Source organism: Phasianus colchicus, chromosome Z (assembly GCF_987193195.1).
Source record: "Phasianus colchicus chromosome Z, bPhaCol1.hap1.1, whole genome shotgun sequence".
NCBI lineage: Eukaryota > Metazoa > Chordata > Aves > Galliformes > Phasianidae > Phasianus > Phasianus colchicus.
This window is the reverse complement of record NC_143476.1, coordinates 46,517,798-46,544,696: the sequence shown is the minus strand read 5'-3', so window position 1 is coordinate 46,544,696 and position 26,899 is coordinate 46,517,798. Positions and strand designations below refer to the sequence as shown.

Here is a 26,899-nt window from a genome sequence, read left to right as displayed (position 1 = left end):
CATTTTTGAGGGTAAGTATCATCACCCTGCACATGAGAGGCCTGTGGATCTCTGAGAACAAAGCAAAGGTTTCCACATCAATCTTCTAAAATATAAAACAGTTAAGAATTGCTGCTGAGAATTTCCTCTTGGGCTAAGTGGAAGAATGTGTTTAACTGGACAAATTCCCAGAATTAATGCCACAGAAATTTGCATTGAAAAAAAAAAAAAAGGAACAACAATCAGCATTTAGAAGTGGAAAAACCATTGCAAAGATCTGTTCTAAGAAATCGCTTTCACAATAATCTTCACATGAATACACTTCGAGTTGATTCTTTCCCAAAGCACACTATTTTTAAGAAGTTTATTTATTGCATTTTGATCTTTTCAGAATGATTAACATTTGGTGACTCTGGGGAAAAATCTGTCTGTTCATTAACAAATGAGGACAGCTTTTGTTAGGTTTTCCCAGAAAGAAAGCCTGTTGTTGTATGTGTTGCTGTTAGATCCACTGCAGACATAAACAACAATAAATTGTCCTATTGGATTGAAGCATGTAATTTTCTTAGTTTTCTTTAACAGGATACTCCCTCTAAAAAGACATGGTAACTTCTAACTTCAGAAATGCTGTAGTATTTTTTTTTTTAAAGTTGCTTTGGCTGAAATAAAAATAACCTTTTCCAAAAGCAAATGAATAAGGTACGTCATTATTCTCAGGTGTCAACAAGTGCAGGGGTTTAGACTGGAGATTTTTATAGCTGAAGTGGAAATACATTCCAATAGAAAAATTCTTCAGAAGCTCCTGATTTGTTTTATTATTTTTTTAAAAAAATTTTCAGCCTTTTAATAATCTAGGTGGTATGTGTTGGATTCTGTTTTTGTCCTAAAAGTATTGGTTTAACATTTTATAACATAATATTTGAAGTCCTGAGGAATTCAGAATACTTTCAGTATCCGTGGGAGCAAACAAACACACATTGCCTGCATACCTAATTGTCCAGTGGTTTACCATGGTGAGAAACATACTGCCACATTTTATGGCTTAACCTTGGTGCTTAGTTTTTCATGGGTTCAAATGAGTTGAGTTTGTTTTTCTCAAGGATATCACTGCCTCACACTTAACGTATGTAATTTGTTTGTTGTTTGGAACATCTCTCTGAAATAATGTATCTTAAATATAATTAGGAAAGCACAATTTCATGCAGTATGAATAACAACACATTCATCTTCTGTCACAGAAAACTATCACGCTTTTGTTCTTCTATTGTTTATAAAAGTATATCAGCATGCTGCCACAGAGAGGAGGATGCTCAGTGGGGCAGCACAGGATGCTGAGAGATTGAGACAGGGCTGGATGGGTTGCGTTCACCATTTGGAAATTTCTCCATAACTCCCGGCCTCTTTTAATGCCTAGGAGAGCAACCTGGCCTGCAGAGAGATACCAGATACATTTTCCTTCAGGTATTTCACACTATGGCAAGAATCGCGAATTGTGAAGTAGGACTGAATACGTGGAGCTCTGTGTTTCCCTGTTCCAGGCTCTTTTTTTAAAGCAGTCCTTCTGCCCAGCATGCCCTTACATTGGAATGCAGACCTTGAGTCAGTAAAACAAGACAGAAACTTTCAGAAAGAGCAACTCCACTGCTGTGGTAAATTGACTTGAATAAATAAATTTTGAGTGGTTAAGAAACAAAATTTTTTAGGCTGTGTAGTAATATTTCCACTCTCAGTGTTTAGAAAGCAAAAATCTGTAACAAAAGGGAAAATGAAGCAACCTGTTTGGTCACCCCAGCAGAAGAAGGGCTCAGGCTGTCACCATCAGGTGCTCATTTATCAGATATACTGATCTAGGAAACAATTCTGGGAGTGTGTGGCTCTCTGATGGCTCCCAGCTGACACTCACCAGTGGCTGTCTTAGTCTGGTAGCACTTACAGAATCCTAGAATGGCCTGGATTGAAAAGAACCATAATGCTCATCTAGTTTCAACCTCCCTGCTACGTGCAGGGTCGCCAACCACCAGACCGGCTGCCCAGAGCCACATCCAGCCTGGCCTTGAGTGCCTTCAGGGATGGGGCATCCACAACCTCCTTGGGCAACCTGTTCCAGGGTGTCACCACCCTCTGGTAAAAAACTTCCTCCTAAACTTCACTCCATCATTTGAAATGAAGACTGCATGCACAACAGACATCCAACATCCATCTCTCTATAACAATGTGCTCCTTTCTCACTAGTAGCAAACCACTGAAGGATGAGAGAAGTAATTCCAAAAGAATGGTAGAGATCCTTTTTAAAAGGAGCCGCAGAGCTGCACAACCCTGCCAGTCCTTCATGAACAAAAGGAACTTCCAGAGGTGTGTGAATAGACAGGGAACAGGACATTGCTTTAATTTTTTATGTCTTTTCCAGTTACCAGTTTTTACACTTAAAACTTGTTCATGTTTGTGTGGCAGGTGTGCTATTGTTTGTGGATGCTCTCTTGAAGACAACTACCTCAACAGAAGTGTTCAATTCGATACATAAAAGAGACAGTTATGTTTTGCTTTGAGGAGAAGGGAAAAAACTCCCTGACTTTGGGATGTGGTATGTTCTCTATCATTTGAAATCTTTAATTCAAGATAGTCTTTCTAAAAAAGCTACCTTAGCTCAGCTACTAATTATAATCTTTATGCAGAAATTACTGGGTGAAATTCTATGGCCTGTGTTATACAGAAGATTAGACTATATAGGTCTTCTTGGTTTTGAAATTTCGCAAATCCAAATTCCAGTCCAAATTTTAACACATATAATCTTCTGTATAACTTTCCCTGGAGGTTTCTGTAAAAGAATATTTCACTTACTTCCTATCCAACACTGCTCAGTAAAAACGCTGCAACTGAGATGACATGCTCCATGAAGTGCAAAGAACAGCAGTGGATGAGTTTTCCATAATGTGCTTTAAAATTTTCCATGATTTAATGCAAACTATACTTGTATATACTATACTGCATCTTTAGGAAACAGTAAACTTTAAGAACAGGAGAGTACCAGTGTAGAGACACATGGCAGTGAAGACAGCATGAGAAAGACAGCATCTTCCCTTTGCTAATCAGCTCAGGCATTTTACATTGTGCTCTGCTTCTACTTCCTACACCAGTAAAATTTAAAATGTAATTGCTCACAGTTGTACAGTGGTAGAGTGGTGTTGGAAATCATTCCAATTTTAATATAAAATATAATGCAAAGTGTGAGCTACTAATAAGAAATGTGAAAAATACAGTACCTAGAGGAACTCTTACTTTTTTAAAAAATACACCACAGGATGTGCACAGACATGTTAAATACTCCCCTGTCATGTGCAAAGTTCTGTCTTAATGTAACTCTGCTGATACCCATGGGAATAATCTGCTACAATTGAGCATTATCCATAAAAATTTAAACAGGAATCCAGACACTCTGAGTCTCCTGCATGTCTGTGGGGGGAACGCCTGCTTCTAGCACCAGACATTCAGTAAATTTCATCCTCCTTAAGTAGCACCATTTCTCCTTATACTTGCCAAAACTTCTCCAGGTTCTCTCTTCCTACAGTCTCCTCCATTAATATGACTCCTAGGGAAGCCTGGGGAAGTTCCCATGGACTCTGCTCTTTATGTCTTGAGAGAGCCAAGATAATGTCACCACATCAAGAACTTTTTATTCCTCACTGATTTTCTGACTTCCTCAATGAAGCTTGGTTCCAGAGGAGCAGTCCAATGACCTTAGGAAAAGAACATCTGGGAGATGGTATGCCTTCCTACCCTAGGAAGGGTAGAAGAGTAGCTCCTTTCTACAGCTACCCTGTTGCTGATTTCCCCTACAAAAAAAAAAGTGAGGATGAGGCCCAGAAATATAAAATTTCTTAAAGTTTAGGACTGTATTTGTTTATGATAGTCTGTGTGTTTGTTTAGATCTTTGACAGAACTTGGCTATACATGGAAATTGTATTTAGATACAATGAAATTTTGTTAAATGGAAAAAAGTACAGAAGGAAAACAGTGAAACTTTACTAGAAGAAAAACTGCTGTGGTTTCAGCTGTAGGTTTACTGGTACAAGAGGTTTAATTGTTTCCATTTGTTCCATTCTCATATCCTTATGTCCCATGCCACCACACAGATAATTCATACAAAGCCAGTCACTATGAAACCACAGCTGTAAATTGGTACCTCCAAAGATACAGAGAAGTCACGTGCTCAAGAGTGAAGAGTGTTCTGCTCTGTTCTCTCCCTCACCCCATCTCCTATCCCCATGTAGATCTTCAGGGCAATACTACCCCATCCCCTGACCTGATTATATCACAGGGGACAATGTAATTCAGGTGTGGAGCTGATGAAGGGGTTCCCCTTACGGAAATGAAAGGAGCTATCAACTTTCCCACTAAAGTTTTCAACTGAAATTAGCACTGAAGTATAACTCTCTGAAAATGTATGTCCATGAATGGTTTGATTAAATGATACCATGTGTTGAGATAATTTTAAATACTTCAAACTGACATAAATGTAGTGCAGTTTAAATCAATTGTTGTTAGGCTTCAAAATAGGTAAAATAAATCCTATCAAAAAACAATTTGGCATGCTATGACAATTTTTGTGCTTTCTCCCTGTTCTTCAGTTAGTATCTGCTTCAGTTTGCTCACAGTGAAGAGAACACAGGATTTTCCAACTTTTATATCAACACATTAAAGCTGAAAAAAGCACTATGCACCCTTTTCAATGACTCGTAATTGATAAACAGTACAGTCATTACTCTGGTATACCTTCAACATCTTTTTATAAGCATTTCTAACTAACTGCATGAGTTAATGCTTTATTTCTTCAATCACCTCAGCAATGTAAAGACCCAAAGTGAAATGTGATAATTACCTGTGGGTGAAAATAGGAATTAGATTAAGAATGCATTTCAAAAAGGATCTACTATTCTCCTACACAGCAGAATAATAAAAGAGTTCATAACATTGGTATGTGAGACAAAATATTATGATGAAAATTGGACCAAAGGGAAAACTACCATGCGTGTTTTATTTGAGTCAGAATTGCTGGGTGTCATCTTTGCTCAATAATACATGCAGCTGCATGAGGGCTTTCACGTGTTCTAAATGCAGCATCTGTTCAATACAGCATTCTGTGTTCAGCAGGCTATTCATATTGCAACAGTGGCCAATAGTAACAGACAGACTCAGTGCCCTGCTCTGAGCATCACTGAGCCCACACATACGACTCTATGGTCCCTGCCCTGGAGAGCTTGCAATTTGGCTGGAGAAGACACAACAATTTGGGAAGAAAAGGAGTAGTAAAAAGGAAAGATAACGGGACCAAGATAATGCAGCAGGTAGGATAATCACAGAATCATAGAATCACAGAGTTGGGTTGGAAGGGACCTTAAAACCCAAACAGTCTATCTCTCCTGCTTGGGCTGCCTGCCCCCCACCAGAGTGGGCTGCCCAGAGCTCCATCCAGCCTGACCCTGAGCACCTCCAGGGATGGGGCACCCACAGCTCTCTGGGCAGCAATGCCAGGGCCTCACCACCCTCTGAGTACAGAACTTCCTCCTCGTATCTAACCAAAATTTCCCCTCTTTTGGTTTCCCCCTTGTCCTGTCACTAACTGTCCATATAAAAATTTGTTCTCCCTCCTGTTTATAAGCTTCCTTTAAATACCAGAAGGCTGCAAAGAGGTTCTTGCTGGAGCCTGCTCTTCTTCAAACTGAACAACCCCAGCAGTCTCAGCCTTTCTTTGTAGGAGAGGAGCTTCTGCATATCAGAATATGAACAACAAATAATTTCTCAGTGGGCTTAGTGCTCTCTGCTTTTTACAAGGAAAGTAAATAAGCATCCAGTTTTTACTAAGACTCATTAAACTAGACACCATCTGTTTCAGTCTTCCTAGGAAAGTCATAGCTAGCTGTAACTAAGGAAAGAAACACACAGCAACCAAGAAATGCTCACTTCTCCAGACAATCAGTTTAGACAGACTGGAATATCTATTCCATGATATGCAAGGTGACTCGTTCTAGGAGTGGAAATGTTCATATTTTGTAACATATTTGATCACCTAATCTGCTCAGAAACTTCTTTTTGAAGATATAAACTGTCTTACAAGCAAAATAGGGCTAATACATCTTGATAACATCAAACATTGGTTTGACACTACCAAACTAGGAGCAAAGACTGAGCTGAAATTGTAAGGGTATTTATTTTAGATGCATCTTGCCTCCTATAGTACATATTTACATTTTGACAACAGCAGATAGAGTGAAGGCTGCTAGAGACATCTAGAAGGGATTAATTGCTGATAGATGCCTAAATAATACTGTTTTCCCATGGGAACTCAGCTACTACAATATATCTCATGAAGCCTTACCCTCCATCTCTATTAAAAGAAGAACCTTTGTCAGATAAGTTTCTCTGCACTGCTGGAAATAGGTTCACTGTGGAGAATTTGGTCCTTAACACTGGTTTGTATTCTTCATCTCTATTTGAATACAATCTGCAAACTATATTTTTATTCTCCCTGATACCTCTAAGAACATTGCATACAATGCCAAGGTAACATTCTGTCTGCTAAAGTGAAGGTATAATTTTTGTGGTGTACTGGCTACAAATTCTTCAACAAAGGCAATGACAGTGGAAGACAATTAATGCACAAGCTTCAGGGATACTGGAGTGCCTCTTGCAGTTATTCATTGCTGTACCACCTCTTTCACGTTTGAGTCTGCATTACAAATGCTATTATAGATTGGTATTTTAATTAGAAATTGAATGAAAAATTAGGATCACCTATCTCTGTGACAACCACACAAACACAGGGGTGATTATGTAGGCAAAAATGCTATGCACTAGATAGAAAAGAGCAATCCTGGTAAATGGGACAGTTAAGCATTTCTACTGGTAGAGAAAGCAACTTAGTAATGACGATGAATGACAGACAGCTTATCTGGAGTTCCTTCATCCTATTTTTATGGAGTTAGATGTGTTTTAGAGACACTGCTCCCACAGTCTAAATATCTTTGATGAAATGCACAGTAAAATAATGTTCCAAAGTTTCTGCAGGCATGTCCAGCTTTAGTACGATGTTAGATTCACAAGGGCTTCTCTCCCACTGAAGAGGAAAGAAAAAACAGCTAATTTGGAATGTCATCCATTCCTCTCCCTTCGTGCTTGATGTTCTTGATCTCAGAATGGACTGCTGAATGCCTTAATTTCAGACTCATTGTTTTCTTAAGTCCTTCTTAGCTTGGACTTACTACATGTGCTTTTTTTTCTTAGAGGAAAATGTCTGTTGGCAGAAGGGAAGACTCATTCCACTGCCCTGTCACAAACAAGAAATGCCTGTGTGCAGAACTGTTTAGCCAAACATTTGCTTTTTCTGAATTTAACTAAGTTTTTCAGTGGGTGTTTTTTTTTTTGTTTTGTTTTGTTTTGTTTTGTTTTTTGTGTTTTTCCACTGCATTATAGTAAATGGAGAAATGGAGTTACATCATCCATGTTTGAGATGGCAGGCAGCTGTTGAGGACATGGCTCTGTTTATGAAGACCCCTGAGAGCTGATCAGAAACACATAGCTTACACATGCTCCGTACAAACCCACTTTTAGTTTTTAAACCTTGCTAAGGGGAACCAACTTGTACCTCTCTCATTACTGCCCTGGTGGCAGGTACTTTGCTCTGAGCATCTTGAATTACTATTCTTTTTTTTTAATTATTAGGTAATTTCCTGAAATTAGAATGAACATAATTGGCTTTATTACTGATGATAAATTTGGTGCACTACTGCAATGAAGACCTCAAAGACAACCATTGGGGAAGTTTTCATCGCTGATGCTGACATAAGGAAGGAAACAACCCAGGTGGATTTTCAAGTCTCTGACTGAATTTGAAATAGCTGTCATTTATTTATTGCATTTTTAGACATCTCGCTTGTCATAGAAACCTTTCAGAGACCTAACAGTTTTTGGAGAACAGTAATCAGGGATGAAATACACTAGAAATTCAAAAAAGAATGTTTGTCTTTGGTTCAATTTTCATGATGCTGCTTTTACTCAGGTTCAGAACCAGAACCAGAAGAATCCACAGAACCAGAAGTTTACAAACCATCTAACAACACACTGACAGTCAAAACTTTTAAAACACTGCTATTATAACTTCACTGCAAAATTTCAGCATGACAAAAAGTGTATTGATGTAAGAAGGTGTTCATCTTCAAGTCTCACAGCAGGAGAGACTGAGACTCACCTCAGCTGCTGTAATGGTTTTCCCTGATGATTCTGTCTGATTCTGCAGAGATTCACAATTGTGTTTAATTTAATACACTGGAAGTGGATATGTGCAATTCAATGGATCTATGCAGTGTGTAAAAACTCTAATACAAGTTTTGTCATACAAAAAGATTAACCCTAAATATTAGATAGGATCTAGATGATAATCTGTCTTCTAATTTGAATTGAGGAGACCACCTACTAGCAAAATTCTACACTTTCTTTTCATTTGACAAATGGACAAGATCATTAGAGTCAGAAAAATATATGCATTCCCTTATAAATTCAGGGCAGAAAAAAGTCTGAAAGTTTACCTTTTCATTTTACTTGTGGTCATAGGAAGCTGCCTGATGAGAGACTTCAAAATCAAACAGCAGCTAAATTTAACTAGAAAACTAGGTTTTGTAAAAAGCAAATTCCTATAGAGTTTTCTCCAAAGCCTACTGATGTCAGGGAAACTCTATGATCCTGGTCTCTAATTAAGTTGGTTTGTTAAAAAAATCTCATCACAAACCTGAGTCTTAGTGTCCTTAAGTTTCCAGCTAAGGTCATGTACCGTGAAGAATATCTTACCCTAATAGTTCAAGCTATTAAAGGGGACTCCTCACCTTTAGCAACTTTCCCACAGTGCACTAACAACAAATTGCTAAATAAAGATACTTGGACCTGCTGACAAATGGGATTAAGGGAAATCCAGTGTTCTGATGTGCAACAAAATTGCCCAGTTTACTTGAATACAAAAGTGGCAAAGTTATAAAATAGGATCAATAAGGTATGTAAAACAAGATAAATTTGAATAATCTATTTGTGATTAATTGCTTACGCAGACAGAAAAAAAACACAGTAAGTATTTTGCCTACTCAAGCATAACTCACAGATGAGTAAAGTAAATTTTTCTCAAATACGGGAAGCTGAAGGCAGCCACCACTCTTCAAGCCTTTCCTCATAGTAACTCCTCAGCAACCAACCTTTCAATAACAAATAAAACCAGCCTGGAGAAAATACACTTAATGTATTTTAAGGTTGTCTAGTCTTACGTTAAGATTTTATAAAAGAATTTTTATTTCTTGCTTCACGCGTGTGCTTGTAGGTAAAAACCCAATTTTATGTTACACAAGGCCACAAATTAGTCGATAATCTTTTAGAAACAAAATTAAACACAGTAGTGTAACTGTTGTAAGCTAGCTGTACATTTAAATCACCCCAGACTGCTTTCATCAGCACATTGAACAAAGTAAGCATAAAGAACATTAAAATCTCTTTCTTAGGACATGTGCTAAGACTTGACAAATCCAGATGGCTCTGAGGCAATTTTTAAAAAAATACAAGTGTTTTTTGAGATTCACAACTGCTGTTCAACAATGGGGTGTATGTAAGGAGAACTCCAATATCACACATTCACTAAGAACATTTTCCCACTTCTTTAACTCTTTATCTGCTCTTTAACATCTTTATCAATGACATCAATGACGGAATCGAGTGCACCCTCATCAAGTTTGCTGACGACACCAAGCTGAGTGGTGCAGTTGACACGGTTGAAGGAAGGGATGCCATTCAGAGGGACCTCAACAAACTTGAAAGATGGGCCTGAGTGAACCTGATGAGGTTCAACACAGCAAAGCACAGAGTTTTGCACTTGGGCCGGAGGAATCCCAGGCATCCATACAGACTGGAAGGAGTGGTCCTTGAGAGCAGCCCTGTGGAGAAGGACCTGGGGGTCTTGATAGACGAAAAACTTAACATGAGCCAGCATGGAACAGGCTGCCCAGAGAAGCTGTGGATGCCACTCTCCTGGAGGTGCTCAAGGCCAGATTGGATGGGGCCCTGGCAGCCTGGTCTAGTATTAAATGGGGAGGTTGGTGGCCCTGCCTATGTCAGGGGAGTTGGAGATTCATGATCCTTGAGGTCCAACCTGGCCATTCTGTGATTTTGTGATTCTAACCTTTGAAGGTGGAGTGCAATGATTTACTGATTAAGTTTAAATGTAGAACACACCCTAATCTTAGGTTTCAAGAAGTTACTTGGGTTTGCATACTAATATCTGCTCCTATTAGTGTAATTCTCTGAGGAGGATGAATTAAATTTCTCAGCTATAAATACTCTCTTTATTTCTGTGAGTGGCAGAAATAAAAATCCCCAGGGCAAGATGCACCAAGGCATTCCAGTCACACTAGCTGAAATAAGCAGGCAAATGCTTACATGTTAAGAGAAATGCAAACCAGCATCAGAACTGGTCTTTACAAAGCAGCTGCATTAAACTCATGAGAAAGCTTAGTAGCTGAGGACTTGCCATTTTTTAGGGCATTTTCTAAAGCAATCACTTCATCTGTCTTATTTATAAGAATTTTAAGGTCTTATCAAGAGATTTTCACCATGCTACATCTGGTCACAGGTGCTGGTGGGCTTTACCAAGGTGAAAAAGGAACCAGGGTAAAAAAGCTAGGCAACCTGTGGGGAGAGGACAGTTGCTGAATGGCCATAAGCATCTAACAAATGAAGGTTGAGACTCCGCAGTAGTGTTTGTGATTTATAAAACAGATCCCTTAGCAAATAATGGTGTTAGGAAAAAAAATGGCAAACAATGTGAATGGCTGATAAATGGGCAGGACTACCATCAACTCCACTGCATCCTGTATCCAGTTTCATGAGAAATAATTGCTTAATTGGGCAGAGAAAATAGAGAGGAAAAAAAAAAAAAAAGATGGCTAGAATACCACAGTGTGGAAACATTTTCTAATATCACACACTGGGAAACAACCTGCTGTTTGTAACTTCAGTAAGATTTAAAGGAAGATTAAAAAGGCAGAGATCTCATTTCTTCAGTGTTGTATTTTCCTTGTCTTCAACCTTTCCGTTTTACTCATTCTTAGTCACTGACTGTTCCAGGCAAGATCTTAAGCAGAGAAGAGTACTATCAAAACCACAACTAGAATGATCTGAGGGGACAAACGGTCCACAAATTGTGATGAATAAGAAAATCCAACCTAGCCCCAGTAAGCTGCTCAGCTGAGCCCAATATGTACTGTCAGACACATCCCACATGTGGAGAGACACCAGCAGCTGGCTGTGGCAGAGGATCTGCCCTAGGGGATGCTCCCCACCAACCTGGTGCTGGCCAGCACTGAGAACCAACACTCAATTGGGTGCTGAGGTACTCCAAGCAAGAATCGTGGAATCACTGAATGATTTGGGTTGGAGAGGACCTTAAAGCCCATTCAGTTCCACCCCCCACACCATGGATTGGTTGCCACACACCAGGCTTCCCAGAGCCCCATCCAACCTTAGGTACCTCCAGGGATGGGGCATCCACAGCTTCTGTGAGCAACTGTGCCAGGGCCTCACCAGTGTCTGGATGGCAAATTTTCTCCTAATATCAAACTTCAATCTTCTCTTTTTTAATTTAAAGCCATTACCCCATGTCCTACCACTAATTGGCCTTGTAAAAAGTCTGTCCCCTTCTTGCTTATAATCTTTCTTCAGGTACTGGAAAGATGCAAGGAGGTCATTCCAAAGCCTCCTCTAGGCTGAAGAAGCCCACCTCTCCCAGCCTTTCTTTGTTGGAGAGCTTTTCAGCTCTCCAATCATCTTCATGGACCTCCTTTCCTTCAACAGCTCTGCATCCCCAGGTGCTGAGGGCCACAGGCCTGGACTGAGTACCTCATATTGGACCTCACAGTGCAGAGCAGAGGGGGGACAGTCCCTCCTTGCCCTGCTGCCACCCCCTGTTGATGCAGCCCAGGATACAGCAGGCCATCTGGGCTGCAAGCACACACTGCCAGCTCATGCCTAGCTTCCTACCCACCAGGAGTCCAAGTCCTTCTCCACAGGGCTGCTCTCAAGGACTTCATCTTCTAGCCTGTACACATACCCAGGATTGCCCAACCAAAGTGCAGGACCTTGTGTTGTCTTGTCAAACTTCATTAGCATTTCTTGGGCCAAAGCCTGTAAGCTTTGAGAAGACTTTCTTTTTACAAGTACCTGCTTAGTGCTTCCTGGTGTCCTCCAGACAGCTGACCACTGATTTCATAGAGAATCCCACCCTGCAGGCTACCTGTGTGACTGCAAGGAAAGAGCTGTGCGTATGGCTGCCTCCTTGCCTGCAGCACTGGATTCCTGGTATCAGCAATGAGGCAGCTGCCTGGCCCTATAGACAGTGCCAGCCTGCTAGGATGAGGGCAGTGCCTAGGATGCACTCCACACTCTTCATAGGCTGCAGAGAGCAAGTGGGAAGCCAGAGGCTGCTGCTACTACTAAATGGACACATCAGCCCTCACAGCCCCTCACCACTGTGGTGCAGGGCTGCATTTGGCAGGATTTCAGCCACAGCCTCGGAACCATTTGAAGCAACGTGCAAATGAAACAAACTGCAGCGAGACAGAGTGCAGGAGAGCTGACCCAAGGCAAGCACCTGCCCGCAGCAGCCTCCCAACCCGGGGAGCACCAAGCTCTGCCAGGCAGGCCTTGGTGTGCGGAGTCACCTCGGGATGTACCTCCACACAGACCGCTGCCCCGCCGGGCTGCGCTGCACCGGGGGCTCTGCGCGCCGGGTCTCTGCCAGGCGAAATTTCGCTTTTCAATGGGAACCCGCTCGGGAGGAGCGGCGCCTGTATATTTCTCGTGTGACTCACACGCAGAAAACCAAGTTCGTAGTCGAAGGTTTATTTGATGAGGGCTTTTTCCTAATTAAGGGATCGTTACGGGGCGTGGAGGCTCGGCCCCGGGATGGAGGTCCCCAGCCCCGCTCCCTAGCAGCACATTTTCCAGAAATATGTTTCCTCTCTCGCTCACGGCCCCTTCCCCCTCCCTCCGTCCCGCTCCGTCTCGCAGCGCTGATGAGCTAATAGCATTTTTCCTTTGCATATTTTGGCTCTGCCGCACGGCATACTCTGGCGCGCCCCGCGCCTGGCAGCCTACGTGTGTCTGGGCGCGCTCGCCCGCCGCAGGCCCGGCCCGGCCCGGCTCCTCCCGGGGCCCCGCGGCCGCCCCTGCCCCGTCTCACTGCGGCCGCCCCCGCGCGGGCGGGGGGCGGCGGTGGGGAACCGTCGGGGCCGCACGTTTCAGCCGCATTACGTGCACGAATAGCGGGGGCGCAGCCAGCGGGGCTTGTGTAACTTTGCGAGCGTGCCAGCGAGTTTAAAGTCCCTGCTCCGCCGCTGCTCCTCCTTCCTCGCTGCAGACGTCCGAGCGGGACGGCGAGAGGCTGACTGCTCGCCGCCGCGCCGCTTCGCACCCTTCGCCTATAAATACCGCGGAGAAGGACAGCCGCTCCCGGGCCGGTTCTCCGCCGCCGGTCCGAGCTGCCCGATGGCACCGCCCGGCTGCCGCCGCGCCTGAGCTCCGCACTTCGCTCCGCTCGGCCGCCCCGCGCCCGCCGCCCCCTCCAGTCCCCCTCCCCCCCCCCGTCCTCGCCCGGTTCTCTCCCCGCCCGCGGGCCCCGGACAGACGAGACGATGCGCTGCGCGCCGCCGGGGCTGCTGCTCGCCCAGCTGCACGCCTGCATCTTCTGGAGCGGGCTGTGGCCCGCCGGCTGCCAGCCGCCCCCCGCCGCCTGGAGGCAGCGCATCCAGTGGGAGAACAACGGACAGGTGTACAGCCTGCTCAGCCAGGGCGCTCAATACCAGCCCCCGCGGCGCCGGCAGACGGCCGAGCCGGCGAGCAGCCCCGTGCTGCTGCTCCGGGGGAACGGCTCTGTGCCGCGGGCCAGCGCCGCCCGGGCGCAACCCGAGTCCCAGCCCCAACCCCAGCCTCAGCCCCGGTCCCAGCCCGGCGGCAGCCGCGGCTCGGGCGCCCGGCATTGGTTCCAGGCCGGCTATCGGGCGCCCTCCGGCAGCCGCGCCGCCGCCGGCCCCTCCTCGGCGGCCCCGCGGTCCGGCGGCCCCGGCGACGAGAGCGAGCGGAGCGCCGGCGGGCTGCCCGCGCCCAGCGGTCTGCGGGCCGGGCGGGAGGACGTGATGGTGGGCGACGACCCTTACAGCCCCTACAAGTACACGGACGATAACCCCTACTACAACTACTACGACACCTACGAGCGGCCACGCCAGGGCAGCAGGTACCGGCCCGGATACGGCACTGGCTACTTCCAGTACGGTAAGAGCCCGCGCCCTTCTGCCGCCCGGGCGGGGTCCGGGGAGGCGGCGGTCGACGGGGCTGAGCCGCGCGGTGTCCCGGCTGACCGCTGCGCTGTGGTTCTCTGACGAACTGCAGGTCTGCCCGACCTCGTCCCGGACCCCTACTACATCCAGGCGTCCACCTACGTGCAGAGGATGTCCATGTACAACCTGCGCTGCGCCGCCGAGGAGAACTGCCTGGCCAGGTAGGGAACGCAGTGCGGGCGGGGCGGAGCGGACGGGTCATCCGCACGGCTCTGCCATAACACCCAGCTAGGCAGGACGGGGGCAACCGCGAACCCCCCGGGTCTGAGCATCAGCTGCTTCCAGCGCCCAGCCGCGCGCTGCTCCGCTCCTGCAAGCTCATTCCTAACCAGCACCAGCTTCTGCCCACGTTAGAACGCGCTGATCGTTCCCGTGCCCATCTATCGCGTTTTAAGACTAGAATCTCTTTGAAAAGTATCCCCAAGCCCTTTAAGGGTCGCAGATAACAGCTTCACTGACCAAACCGGGCCCTCTGCGCTTGGAAGTGAGGGATTTTCCTGTTTTGTTTGGAGCAAAACCAAGACGACTGGCTGTAACCGTTTAACTGGTTTCATACCTTATCATACAGAACAGATTTATTTATTTAGCAGCATCATTAACTGATGTCAGACTTGTTTCCACAGCCATGCTCTTTCAGTTGCTGAAAAAGAAGAACTTGGTATAGTCAGAACCAATATTTTTCATGCTCACTTTACAATGAAGACTACTTGAAATATTCTTGAATAGCAACTGGTTACAATATTCCAATATTAAAAACAAACTACATATGCCACAGCTGTGTAAAATAGGATAAGCACAGGGCACGTGCTCAGTAATTTTTTTTTTTTACAGCAGAAACAAACATCTGTTCTGTGATCTTACATTCACAGTATGTTGTCTCAGTCAGCAGAAATCAGATGTACCAAGATGCTCTTGGTACTCTGGCAGTTTCATAGCCAAGCAGTGATCTTGCTAAAGAGCTAAAGTGCTAAAGAGAGCCAGAGTTGGTGATCAGATGCGTGTTCACAGGATTAGAGGCAGGCCTGAATCTTACCCGGTTCTTTGTCTGATAGCAGGGGGAACTTCAGAGCACACTGTGTGGAGTTCTTATTCATGAGCTTTAAGCAGGCTTAAAAGATCTATACCGTTCAGTTACCTCTGAAACAATGCAAAGTATTTTGAAATTGATGGCTCTTTTTTTTTTTTTTCTTTTTTTCCTGCATTATTACAGTTCAGCTTATCGAGCGGATGTTAGAGACTATGATAATCGAGTGCTCCTGAGATTCCCTCAGAGAGTGAAAAACCAAGGAACTTCAGATTTCCTACCAAGCAGACCTCGTTATTCCTGGGAGTGGCACAGCTGTCACCAGTGAGTGAAATGCCTCAGTATGGTATCTTCTAATTATCTTTTTCACTAACAAATTGCGAATCATAAGGTGACGTTTTTGTAGAACTGGGGTGGAATGAGTGGAAGCTGTGGAAATGCTTTAGCATTTGATCATTTTGTGATAGTGGTAGTCACACTTTGTAGAGCCAAATGAAAACTAAATGGGTATGAAGCTTGAATATCTGTACGTATAAAACTTAGTATAAATCTGTTACAAGTACAAGCCTCAAATCAGTTCTGACAGTGGCTTTATATATGTATGTTTTATGTAGGTTACTGGCTAGTTACATGTAAGTTAAAGCAACTATTGAAACTCTGAGATGTACATTCAGTAGCATGTTCCCTGTTACGTATCTTCTAAACATCTACCCATAGTCTGTGACCTGAACTTCTTGGGTTAGCTTGTTAGGGAGTGTTCAGGTCAATATGGAATAGATGAAGTACTGAGCTGAATGATCTCCTTATCAATATCCATATCACACCTTGATCATCTTGATCTTTTCACAAAGCAGTTTTGCTCTTGAATATCTAAGGGGTTGAAAACATAGCAAAGCAAATAAAGCCCATTTTCAACATTTTGGGAGCTGCTAACACTGCAAACTTGTACTTTCAGAAAATTCAAATGCAGGATTTTGCAATCTTGTTCCCATTCTGACTTTTTTTTCTAGCAGAACCAGTTGTAAACTACTAGACAGTTTACCTTGCTTAAAATGTAATTCTAAATTATGGGTACATCTGTGTTAGCTTAGTATTATACCATTAAAATAATATGTAAAGTGGGCTTGACCTTAAATCTACTGGAGTTGATGGAATATTTCTCTCAAGCTGCAGGGGGATTAACCTCAACTGCCTGTAGTCAGACTTGAATGAAAAAAACAGCTATATTAAAACCAATTCTGTCAAAGAAAGACTGATACTACTAGGTTATAAATCTTATAAAATATCTTGTAAAAAGCTAAAACCAAATAAAGAAAACAAAACAAGCTTCCATAAGTGCTGTACTTAACCCCCAACCATGGGGGAAAAAAAAAAAACCCACAAAACAACAACATCCCCAACCTTGGTGATAACTGAATTGATAAATGGAGGAAATGGATGGAGATAACTTGAAGTCTTCCATTGGTAAAAAAGCAGTTTCTTACTGTGCCACTGTAGCCCAGATATCATTATCCAGATGCAGAATGTCTCTGACATTAATTCCAAGAAACAGAAGATACGCTGCCAGCAAGAACAAAAAAAGGCGTTTCTCATGATCATCTTTTTGACAGTGAAACAAGTCCATTTGGAAATGATCTATCACTACCAGTGACTTTGGCTAGCAGTCAGTGTTAGTCATTATCTGTGAGGTGGTTTTAGTGCTCTTGATGTGCATGCTCCAGACTTGTGGGCTTCTTTTCATTTTAACAATGTGTTTGAAACTTCTTAAATTATCTTTTTTATATATCTGATGAGGTCGAAGTGTTTTAAGGAACAGCAGCCAAATGCTGAAGAGACAAAGTGTGGATAGGTAGTACATGTTTAGGTCTTTACCTTTTAAGAAAAAGATATTTCTATAACACTGGGTGTTTGAGTCAACTGTGGAAGCTAGAGCTCCCTGTGTATGAGAGCAAGAGAAATACATCAGTGTGCCTCAATTGGAAGCATACATATGGTTTTGAAATAGAGATCACATCAAGTGCAGAAAGATGTTGATGTCCCGACTCTGTTCTGTTAGTTCTTAATAATTGAGATAGTGAGATCAGTATACAAATTGTAGTTCCTTTAGGCAGGCTTTTTTTTCTCCCCTCCCTCAATTATCTTATGAATGGGAGGAGTGTGGAAATAGGGAAGTAAATTCCTGCTTTTTTTTTTTTTTTTTTTTTTTGATAACAAGTAGGAAACTTCTCTGGAATGTATAGTATGTAAGGTAAGCATTCCTAGCCAGACTCTGCCTAAAGGCAAAGTTATGAAATTTACAATTCAAGCATGAGCTATTTAATACTTGCTATTGTTATTCTGATAATAACAATTTATTCTTGATAAAATTGGAATTTTTGGAAAAACAGTGCTGTTAGAACATTTTTCACTTAACAAGTTAAAACCTGGCTTAAAGGATATGGCATTCTTATAGTCACTGACAACTGGAATAAAGGATATGGCATTCTTGTAGTCACTGACAACTGGAATAATAAAAATAATACTTAACTGAGCGGCTTGTAGTAGGAAAATATACTAACACATGAGTTCTATGTAATGGAAAAAAATTACCCAGACTTAACAGAAGATAATGGAACAGCAGTATGAACAACACTGACTAAATCTGATCCATCTTTAATAACCCACCCATGGTCTAACAGGCATTATCACAGCATGGATGAATTCAGTCACTATGACTTATTAGATGCAAGTTCGCACAGAAAAGTTGCTGAAGGACACAAAGCAAGTTTCTGCCTTGAAGATACCTCCTGTGATTACGGGTATTACAGACGATACGCTTGTACAGCACACACACAGGTAAGAGTTGGTTCAGAGACAACCAAGTGTTTTTCCCACCTAATTTATCTTGACTGGCTTGGAAATTTTCTACCACAGGGGGCATGGTGGCAACTTGGAGTCTTACAGTCTACCCAGTTGTTGCCAAATGTGGGTGTCACTAAAGTGCAGGGACCCTTGTAGTGCGGTAAACTGAAGGTTAAAACATGTTATATGAGTCCATGACAAATACCCTGTTAGACTTAAGGGGGACAGACCGGCCAACACCAGGACAGTGAGGATCACCAGTAGTGTAGCATGGCAACCACACTGTTCCACTTGGGAAGCCAGAAACAGTATCAAGTGATGAGTAGTCCCAGATGGCATGAGGAAATTGTTGATGCTGGCTGATTTTCTCAGTATAATAATAGAGAATATCCAGAAGAACTTCTGGACAACAGCTTTAAACAGAGAGAGGTGCTCTTTTTACATGGGAATAAAATACAGAACTCCTTGGCGTAGGGTGTTGCAGAGTCCAGAAGTATCTATATGAGTTAAAAAAAGATTTAGGCAAAATAGAGGGTGTTAAACATGATAATCTGTGTCTCAGATATTGTTAAATGCCCAGTGGAGGGACTTTGCTTGGGTAAAGGACCTCACAGCTCCCCTTTCTTCACTGTTTTTTCCTCAGTCCTGTGCTGTTGATGACTGTCATAGACATGACATTGAGCTTGACTGACCAGTGGTTTAACTCAAAGCTTGAATCCCTTATTGTGCCATTTTTAATGTAGGAGGTTATGTTACTATGGAGAAATGACAGCCATACTTGACTGACTGACAAGTACACATTTGAATTTTAAATATAATGAATGATCTATACTACACAGAGGCTTTGAAGAGGTTTTTAAAACATATTTTCTCCTTTTGTAGACTATGACATCTAACTAAGCAATGTGCGTATTTTACAGCTGGAGTATTTGTGTCAGTAGAATAATGCCTGTGTCAGCATTTCCACTGGAAGCCTATATTTCAGAGATTTGCAATTGGACTGTAAAATTTTCCTCCAGCCTCAGACTTGGCACATAGATGAGAGTCTGAGCTGATCACCAGCTGGGTCAAGAGGGAATTCTTGCAAGACTTGGATTTTGTGTAGTTTGTGCGTTACTAGGATGTATCAGTTTTCCCTAAGGCAATCTGTATCAGCCATGGTGAAAGATGCCAAGATTGAATTATTGATAAATTCATATATGGGGATTGCTATTAAAGTTCCTTGACAGCAAAGAAGTTTTCAGATGTTTCAGGAAGAAAGACTGCATTTTCAGTTCTATGAGAATTCTTATATCTCTGTGTTGGCCTAAAGAAGAGCCCCTCTGGGCCACTTCCCTGCAAAACTAGATGTGAAAATAGCCTTTTCTGTATCCAGAGGCAGCATTTAGGCACAGTACATCTGTAGGAAAAAGGTGCACTGTTCCTAAGAGCAGTGACAATTTCCAACACAGGTGAGCAAACTCATCCTCAAGAACCTCAGCAGTGACCTACTTGAAATTTGCAGATACTTAGGCCCAGTCTTTGGTCAAGATTGATTTTATTCTTACTTTATGAACATGACTGAGTAGTTGCATCAACATTGTTTAAGTAGTAACAGTAGTGTAACATAAAAGATAATAAAATACAGATAAGATACAGATTTTAAATATTCAACCCTATGTTTTCGTGTGAAACAATCTTGTGCTGTAGAATGCGTTGTTTTCTGTGAGGTTTCTTCTGACTCATTTGTATTGTTAGGGAGGGGTAAGGAGGCAGTGTCAGCATTCTGTCTTGCAGAGGTGGGCAGTGTGGCAGTGCTCCTGCCTTGCAGCCCGGTGCCTTCTGCTCAGGACCCCATGCGGACTGACCATCCCTGCACCACAGTGGTCATCAGAAGCACAGCTAGAGGAAAATGGAAATTAGACATGGCTAAGCACCACTTCTCAGGGTGCTTTCCAAAATTAATTCTTCCACATAATTGTTGAGTTTAAACAATAGATAAAATGCAGGTTTTATCTGTTCACAGATCAACGTCTACCAACAGTATGGCAGTTTCTTACACAACAGCAGTAGTACAGTGCTTTCTATACAAGTGGCGTGTTAAACCTATGTGTTCTAGGTCAGGCATTTAAATAAAATGTCTAGAAGAGATAAAACTCATTCCCTCTAGTAATTTTAATTTTCCTTAGTGAGACACTGTGATGGTTAAGTGTACTTTAGTCTCAGTGTTGCTATTGTATGGAATGTTAGTCTTCCTTAAAGGATTTTTGACAACACCTCTCTCACTCCATTTTGAAGGGATTGAGTCCTGGCTGTTACGACACTTACAATGCTGACATAGATTGCCAGTGGATTGATATCACAGATGTGAAACCTGGAAACTACATTCTGAAGGTAAGGACTTAGGGAGAGTTGCTTTTTTTTCTTTTTTCCTTTTTCTTTTCCACCCTAAATACAAATCATATGTGTTTGTCCTTTTGAATGTAAAGTTACCAACCAAGATACAACTTTCTTCCCTTTCTTCCCTTAAGGTCAGTGTAAACCCCAGTTATTTGGTACCTGAATCTGATTACTCCAACAACATAGTACGCTGTGATATACGCTACACTGGCCACCATGCATATGCCTCTGGCTGTACAATTTCACCGTAAGTATATTTCTTTTTGACTGTTTTGTGTTCATAGTACTGAAGTTGACATTCAGATTTATGGAGATTAGAAATTTTGTAGCTTTAAGGATCTAGCGTGTTAATTTGAAGTTCAGATGCTGCATTTCAGAGATCTTTTTTGGCAAGAAAGTTGGGAATCATTACTTTGCTGTTGGTAACTACATAACTTGAGAATACTGACCTGTCGTAAATAAATGATTTGCATTACTTAGCATTAATTTTTAAAAAATATTATTTAGGCTTGAAATCAATCCTAAGTGAGAACTTTTCTTCTGAAGTCTTCTTACTGGGATATGTGACACTTGACAGTAGCTATTACTGCCTGGGCAGTCACTATGTCTGGTTCAAGTCCTTCTTTGTATTTGCACTAAAATCTTTCTGTTCTCATTCAGTGCCCACTTAGTTCATTCATACAGAACTGTTGAGTAGTTAGGTAGCTCTCAAAGCATTTTGTAAAATCCCACACTTGTATGTTAACTTTGCTGCTGTAGGTGCAACAGCTGTGTTTCCTGAAACAGCCATTCCACATACACTTCGTTGACAGCTCTTCAAAAGTTTAAACAGTGCTGCAACTATGCTGGTTTCATTTTTTTTTCTCTGAGAAGGCAAATTCACATTTAATTAGTGTTCTTATTTGTAGATCTGCTGTAGCTTAGTAGCTGTGGAAGATGCACACAAAAAAGCAATTGTTCTGTAACACAGTAATGAGCAGTTCCCAGGTGCTGCATTAGTTACACGTATACAGCATTTATTCCATAAAATTCCAGAGCAATAATGAACAGTAAATGACAGCATAGTCTACTATAACAGCATCAATGAAGTAAACATAGCGTGAATACTCATCTGTTAGCCTTACAAAGGTATTAGGAAACAGGTGATTAAGGGAGGCTAAAATGAGAAACTTTCTTCTCAGTTCGGCAGGGAGGTCTGTATTTATAATCACTCTTAGGTCATGAATGCAGTAAGTTAAATGGCATCAGCCTAATTCTTTCTTTTTTCTCACTATGTGGTGGTAAGGCTTGCAGGAAACTGTGACAGAGCAGGTGCCCTACAGGACAGAGTAATTAATGATGGGCCAGTAGAAGGAGCTTTTAAAAGCATTTATGTGTAGCAGAGGTGACTAACTGGTACTTCAGCAAAGATAGCTTCTTTCTATTTACTCACATTTCAATGGAAGAGAAATTTATGCTTTATTCCTTAACTTAATGGTTTCCTTATCTTATTTGTAAGTGTAATCAAATAGATGTATTCATGCTGGTGAGAAGACAAAATTTCTTCTGCCGTTTTTGAGCCGCACCTTTAAGCTGATGAAAGTGTATTTAGCAGATTTTTTTGTAATGTGTTTTTTTTTTTTTTTTTGTCCATTTGCATGACACCGTTTCTTTTCCTTTAACAGGTACTGAGAGAGATACAAGAAAATGGATGAGACGGAGCCAAATGTTTTGAACTGAAGTATCATTATATAAATTTCCATAGAATGTAAACAGTATAGAAGCAAAACTACAGAACATGCACACGTACACCCACACACATTGTGATTTCGAAGCACGTTGTCTGCTTCTCATCAAAATCTGAAACTGGATCTTAAGCATTTGAATTGGCATTATGTTTCTAACTTTTGAACGTGTGGATCTGGTGACTCACACACAGATATTCTAAAATTTTGAAATATTAACTTATTCACAAAAAAAAAAAAAAAAAAAAAAACAGAAAAAACCCAAAAACACGAGAATTTTTTAACTCCTGCAAATTTGGAGTTCAAGTGATGATAGATAGACTTCAGTCAGAATATTACTGGTGAATGAGTTGAGCATATTCTAAAAGGTAGCAAATCTTTCTGTAAAATGAATTAGGTAAAATGCAATAGAAAATACTAACGCCAGCTATCTCAGAAAGCACCAGAAGGAAAAACTGCTTGAGAGTAATCCCATTGTAACCGTTCAAACAAAACTTGCTGGGACATGTTGATACGAATGAGAAAAGTATGTTCAGTTTTCGAGGGATATTAACATATAGCAGAGAAATACATATATCTATATCTATCTGTCAGTTATACCCCTGCAAGAAAAGTTATGTTTACATTTTTAATACGTTAGAAGTTTTACCATTTTCTTAACTCAAAAGCAGATGGGGTTTTGAAAGAAACCTTTCATCCATAGAAATAAATTAAAGAACTTATCCACCTTTCTATGTTGAAGAGATTTTTCAAGGTGGGGCTTTTGAAAGACTTCTGCACACATAATGTGGCTAGAAATGATTACCTGTCAAGAAGAGGGCTCGCAGAGGTGATGAAGAGTCCCTGGTGTAGTCATCTGTGAAAAACAGTCCATTTGAACAGGTTAGCCATCAGTACAGGCTGTTAATTCGGATGGCACCACAAAATAAAAGCAGGTCAGAATCTCTAGCATGGTATTTTCATTGTGAGAAAGCCTAATGCCTACTTCCCCCTTAAGTACTGCATTTGGCTGTTGAAATTTGTATCTCAGAATTCAGTTGATAAAAATGAAAATACAGAGGGAGAACAAAAGTAAATACATTAAACATCCTAACTTAGGCTGTTCAGGATCCAAGCATTGCTAAGGGGAAAAACTTCTAGCCCACATCAAATTTTTTCACTGATCTTCTTACTGGTGCTGGGTACACCACCCCTCATCCCATCCCAAATTATTTTGTTTTTGCAGTGCACTCTGCTGTAAGCTACAGTAGCTGTGATTTTGTTTTTAAACTGTGAAATAACATATCACAAGGGGATCTCATGCTTTCTTTCGGAAGATTTCAGATCATGTAAAATGAAGAACCTACTTTTGAAAAAATGACCTGGAAGTACTGACCGGTATTGGTTATGTTTAAGCAGCAGTTCCAAATTCCTAACAAAACGTGAAACCTCAGTATCGTATATATATATATGTATATACATATGTATATATATATACATATATATATATTAAATAGTGTGTTATTCAGAATAGTTGAAGAAGGGAAAAAATCTGAGTAATATGTAAGGTTTTTGATCGCTGCTGAGAATACTTCAGGCAGTACTTGGAGGTATTTTATGCAATAGAACCCTATGAACTCCATTTGGATGTTTTATCAATTGTCATGATAGCCGTTAAGGATCAATGTGTTCTTTATTGCATATGTTTATTTCAGGACTATAAAGTACTTCCACCTTAATCATGACTAGGTTATGCTTGTACAGCTAGTTGGTATGCTGAAAAAGCATCTAAGAAGCAATAACCCCATTTTTACTACCCAATGTTTGAAGTGCGTCCAGATTGCAGTTAAAGACTGCAGGTCCCTTTTTCGTTTGTTCAGAGATCCATTTTAGCAATCAGTTACCACTGTGGGCCCCAAACAGGAGCAAAATTTGGAAACCAGATTTCTTAGGAAGCCATTTATTACGTGCGTCTGCAAAGCAAGGGCCTGATTCAGGTTTAGGCTTCTGAAATCTCAGCTCAAAGAGATAAAGAGATGCAAATGCATTCACCTTTCTAGAAACTTAGGTCAGAATTGGGGTGAAAGTCCTGACAGCAGCTTGTGCAATAAACACACAAGCTACTACTGTAATGGAAGCTAAGCTGTGGTGGGCACAGACTGCTTCCTGGTAAGAGGTGGTGTGCTCTTACTTCATGGTGCTTGACACTGAATGTGGGATAAGAGAAGGCTAACTGGACACAGAGTAGCTGAGGAGTTTCTCCCTCAGTTTTCAAGGCAGTATCCTGCTTGCATATCTATATCCAAACTACTTGCAGAATTCCATTGAGATCAGCAAGAAGTCAGAGGAGCTTAAGCATCCTGTGTAGGTGGAGCATGTTGTAGTACTGGACTTGGACCTTTCAGTGGGAATGGCCTGGTTCAGAAAGGTGCTGAACGCCATAACTGAGTATTGGGGATATTGTGGTTACAGAGATGTAGCTCTTTTCCGTAGCAAAATGTTTTATTTGTTTTAAAGTGTATGTTAAGGAACGTGACAGTAATGTACATTAGCACAAACGTTGCCTAAGATAACACGAACAATCTATCTAGAAAAGCAAGAGATTTTAGGATTAAAAAAAATGAAGAAATGTGACTTTAACTTACCCTATTTAACTACAGTTAATCACAATGCAGTACAAGAGTTGATTGTATAGAAAGTGTAGAAGCACTTCCAAATAGGGGAGTGCCAGCCACTATCTTCAGTATCTTGGCTTTACAGTTTTGACCCAGATATCTTAACTACTTTCATATGGGAACATATTCAAGAAACTACATTTTTGTTGAAAACCATTTATAAAGAACAGTTTTGATAACATCTTATTTTATAAAGCAAATTCTGTTTTGCAACCCTTTCTACCAGCTGTTTTAAAAGGAGTCATTGGGAGCAGTATCAGACAAATTGCAGTACAAAATCAGTGCTGTGTAGTCTCAGATTTTCTTTGAAATGTGAGAACATTAAATATGTGGGTGAAGTAATTGCCTCCCACATTTCAGGTCTTCAGATGAAAACTACACATAGGGAACATACTGTGTACCAGACTCTCTGCAGAAGGGGTTCATTAAATATTTTTTTTAATCCTGAAATATATTCAGTATTTGAATACTTCTAGACAAAAACGTGACAAAAATGACAGATTGGTCACCATCTGAACCAGCATATTGTGTAGATGTTTTTGTGTTGGTGAGTCTACTCATTTTCTCTCTGCTCCAAAGTTTACTACACATAACCCATATGTTGAATGGGTGCAAACACCAAATGTACCTTAGTCATTTATATGTTGTTTGTATTGTACTCATTCAAACCAGCAGGGTGAGTTTCATAAATGAGACAACTAAAGGTGGTTTATCCTGTGTCTCGCATTTATGCTGACATGGCATTTTTCATTTTCTCCAAATCCTAGAAGGTGCTGAAAGGTTTTAACTTGAATTAAAACCAAAGAGTATGTTATGGGGAGGTTTCTATTATGCAACTAACTGCTATAAATTCAGTGAAATGCCACTTGTTTTTGCAACTTTTTTGAAGTTTTCATTATTTCCTTCACTTTTCTTCCAAGAGTCTTGACTTCAGAAAAACTTTGCATCTTCATCTGATGAGTTCTTATTTATAATATTCAGACACTAGCTTTGTATTCTTTATTGCACTTTCATATTCTTGTGTTACATGCCCGTATTATGGTTGCAAGTTTATGTGAAAATGACTTGAATAAAATTTTTCAAGCGTTCTACTTGTCTGAGTGCTTAATGCAGGAAGTGGTCATAGGCCATATAATGGGAAAGCATAAATCAAAACTGTGTGTGTCTACATGAACAAGAAAATGGGGAAGATGCTGCTGCCTGGAAAAAAACAAGAAAGGAAAAGATGCAACGATGATGACTACCTCTTGTACTACACAAAAGCTTAATAAGTGAAAGCATAATAGGCTAAGATATGGCTTGTTTGGACATAGCAATTGTTGATAAAGTTTCTCTTTACCAAATCATCTCTCTGTAGGAGCAGGATCTCAGAAACCACTGTCAGAATTTCTGCATCAAAAACCTTACTCATATGGAAAAAATGTTTGAGCAGTCTGCAGTAGATAGTCAATGCAATGCAAAACAATTAATGCACTGAACACTCACTCCAAAAACATTTAATCCTTTATTTACATTTTTTAAATACAAATCAACATCCTGCTGCTTCTGCAATCTGTATGCTAAACTGATGAAATATGCTGAATTATGAAACATCTCTGTTCCCTTCACTGAGGGATTAATGCAGAATATGGTTAAAAACGTTGAAATGTTCTTTCTAACTTTCTTGACTTTGGGCAAATGCAGGCAAAAATGATGTAATACCTTATGCAGTTCATAAAGTAAAGGTAGAATTATTTAAGATAGACATGTGGTGGTGTTTCAAAAATGTAACAAAATGATTAGTTAGAGCTAAAAGCTTCAAACTAGGAATTCCTGCAAGTGCTATCCATAGAATGCAGAACTCAGTGTGGATCTGACTCCATGTGAAAACGCAGTCAGAGC

General features: G+C 41.3%; 1 protein-coding gene across 1 annotated transcript; it reads left to right on the top strand.

Annotated features, from left to right (window-relative positions):
* Positions 1-13,645: 13,645 nt before the first annotated feature.
* LOX (lysyl oxidase) lies at positions 13,646-26,106 on the top strand. Its single transcript, XM_090130660.1, has 7 exons — positions 13,646-14,331; positions 14,449-14,557; positions 15,607-15,744; positions 18,099-18,255; positions 20,539-20,634; positions 20,772-20,887; positions 22,305-26,106. The coding sequence occupies exons 1-7, from the start codon at positions 13,695-13,697 to the stop codon at positions 22,309-22,311; spliced, it is 1,260 nt and encodes a 419-aa protein (XP_089986786.1). The 5' UTR covers positions 13,646-13,694; the 3' UTR covers positions 22,312-26,106.
* The last annotated feature ends 793 nt before the right edge of the window (positions 26,107-26,899 follow it).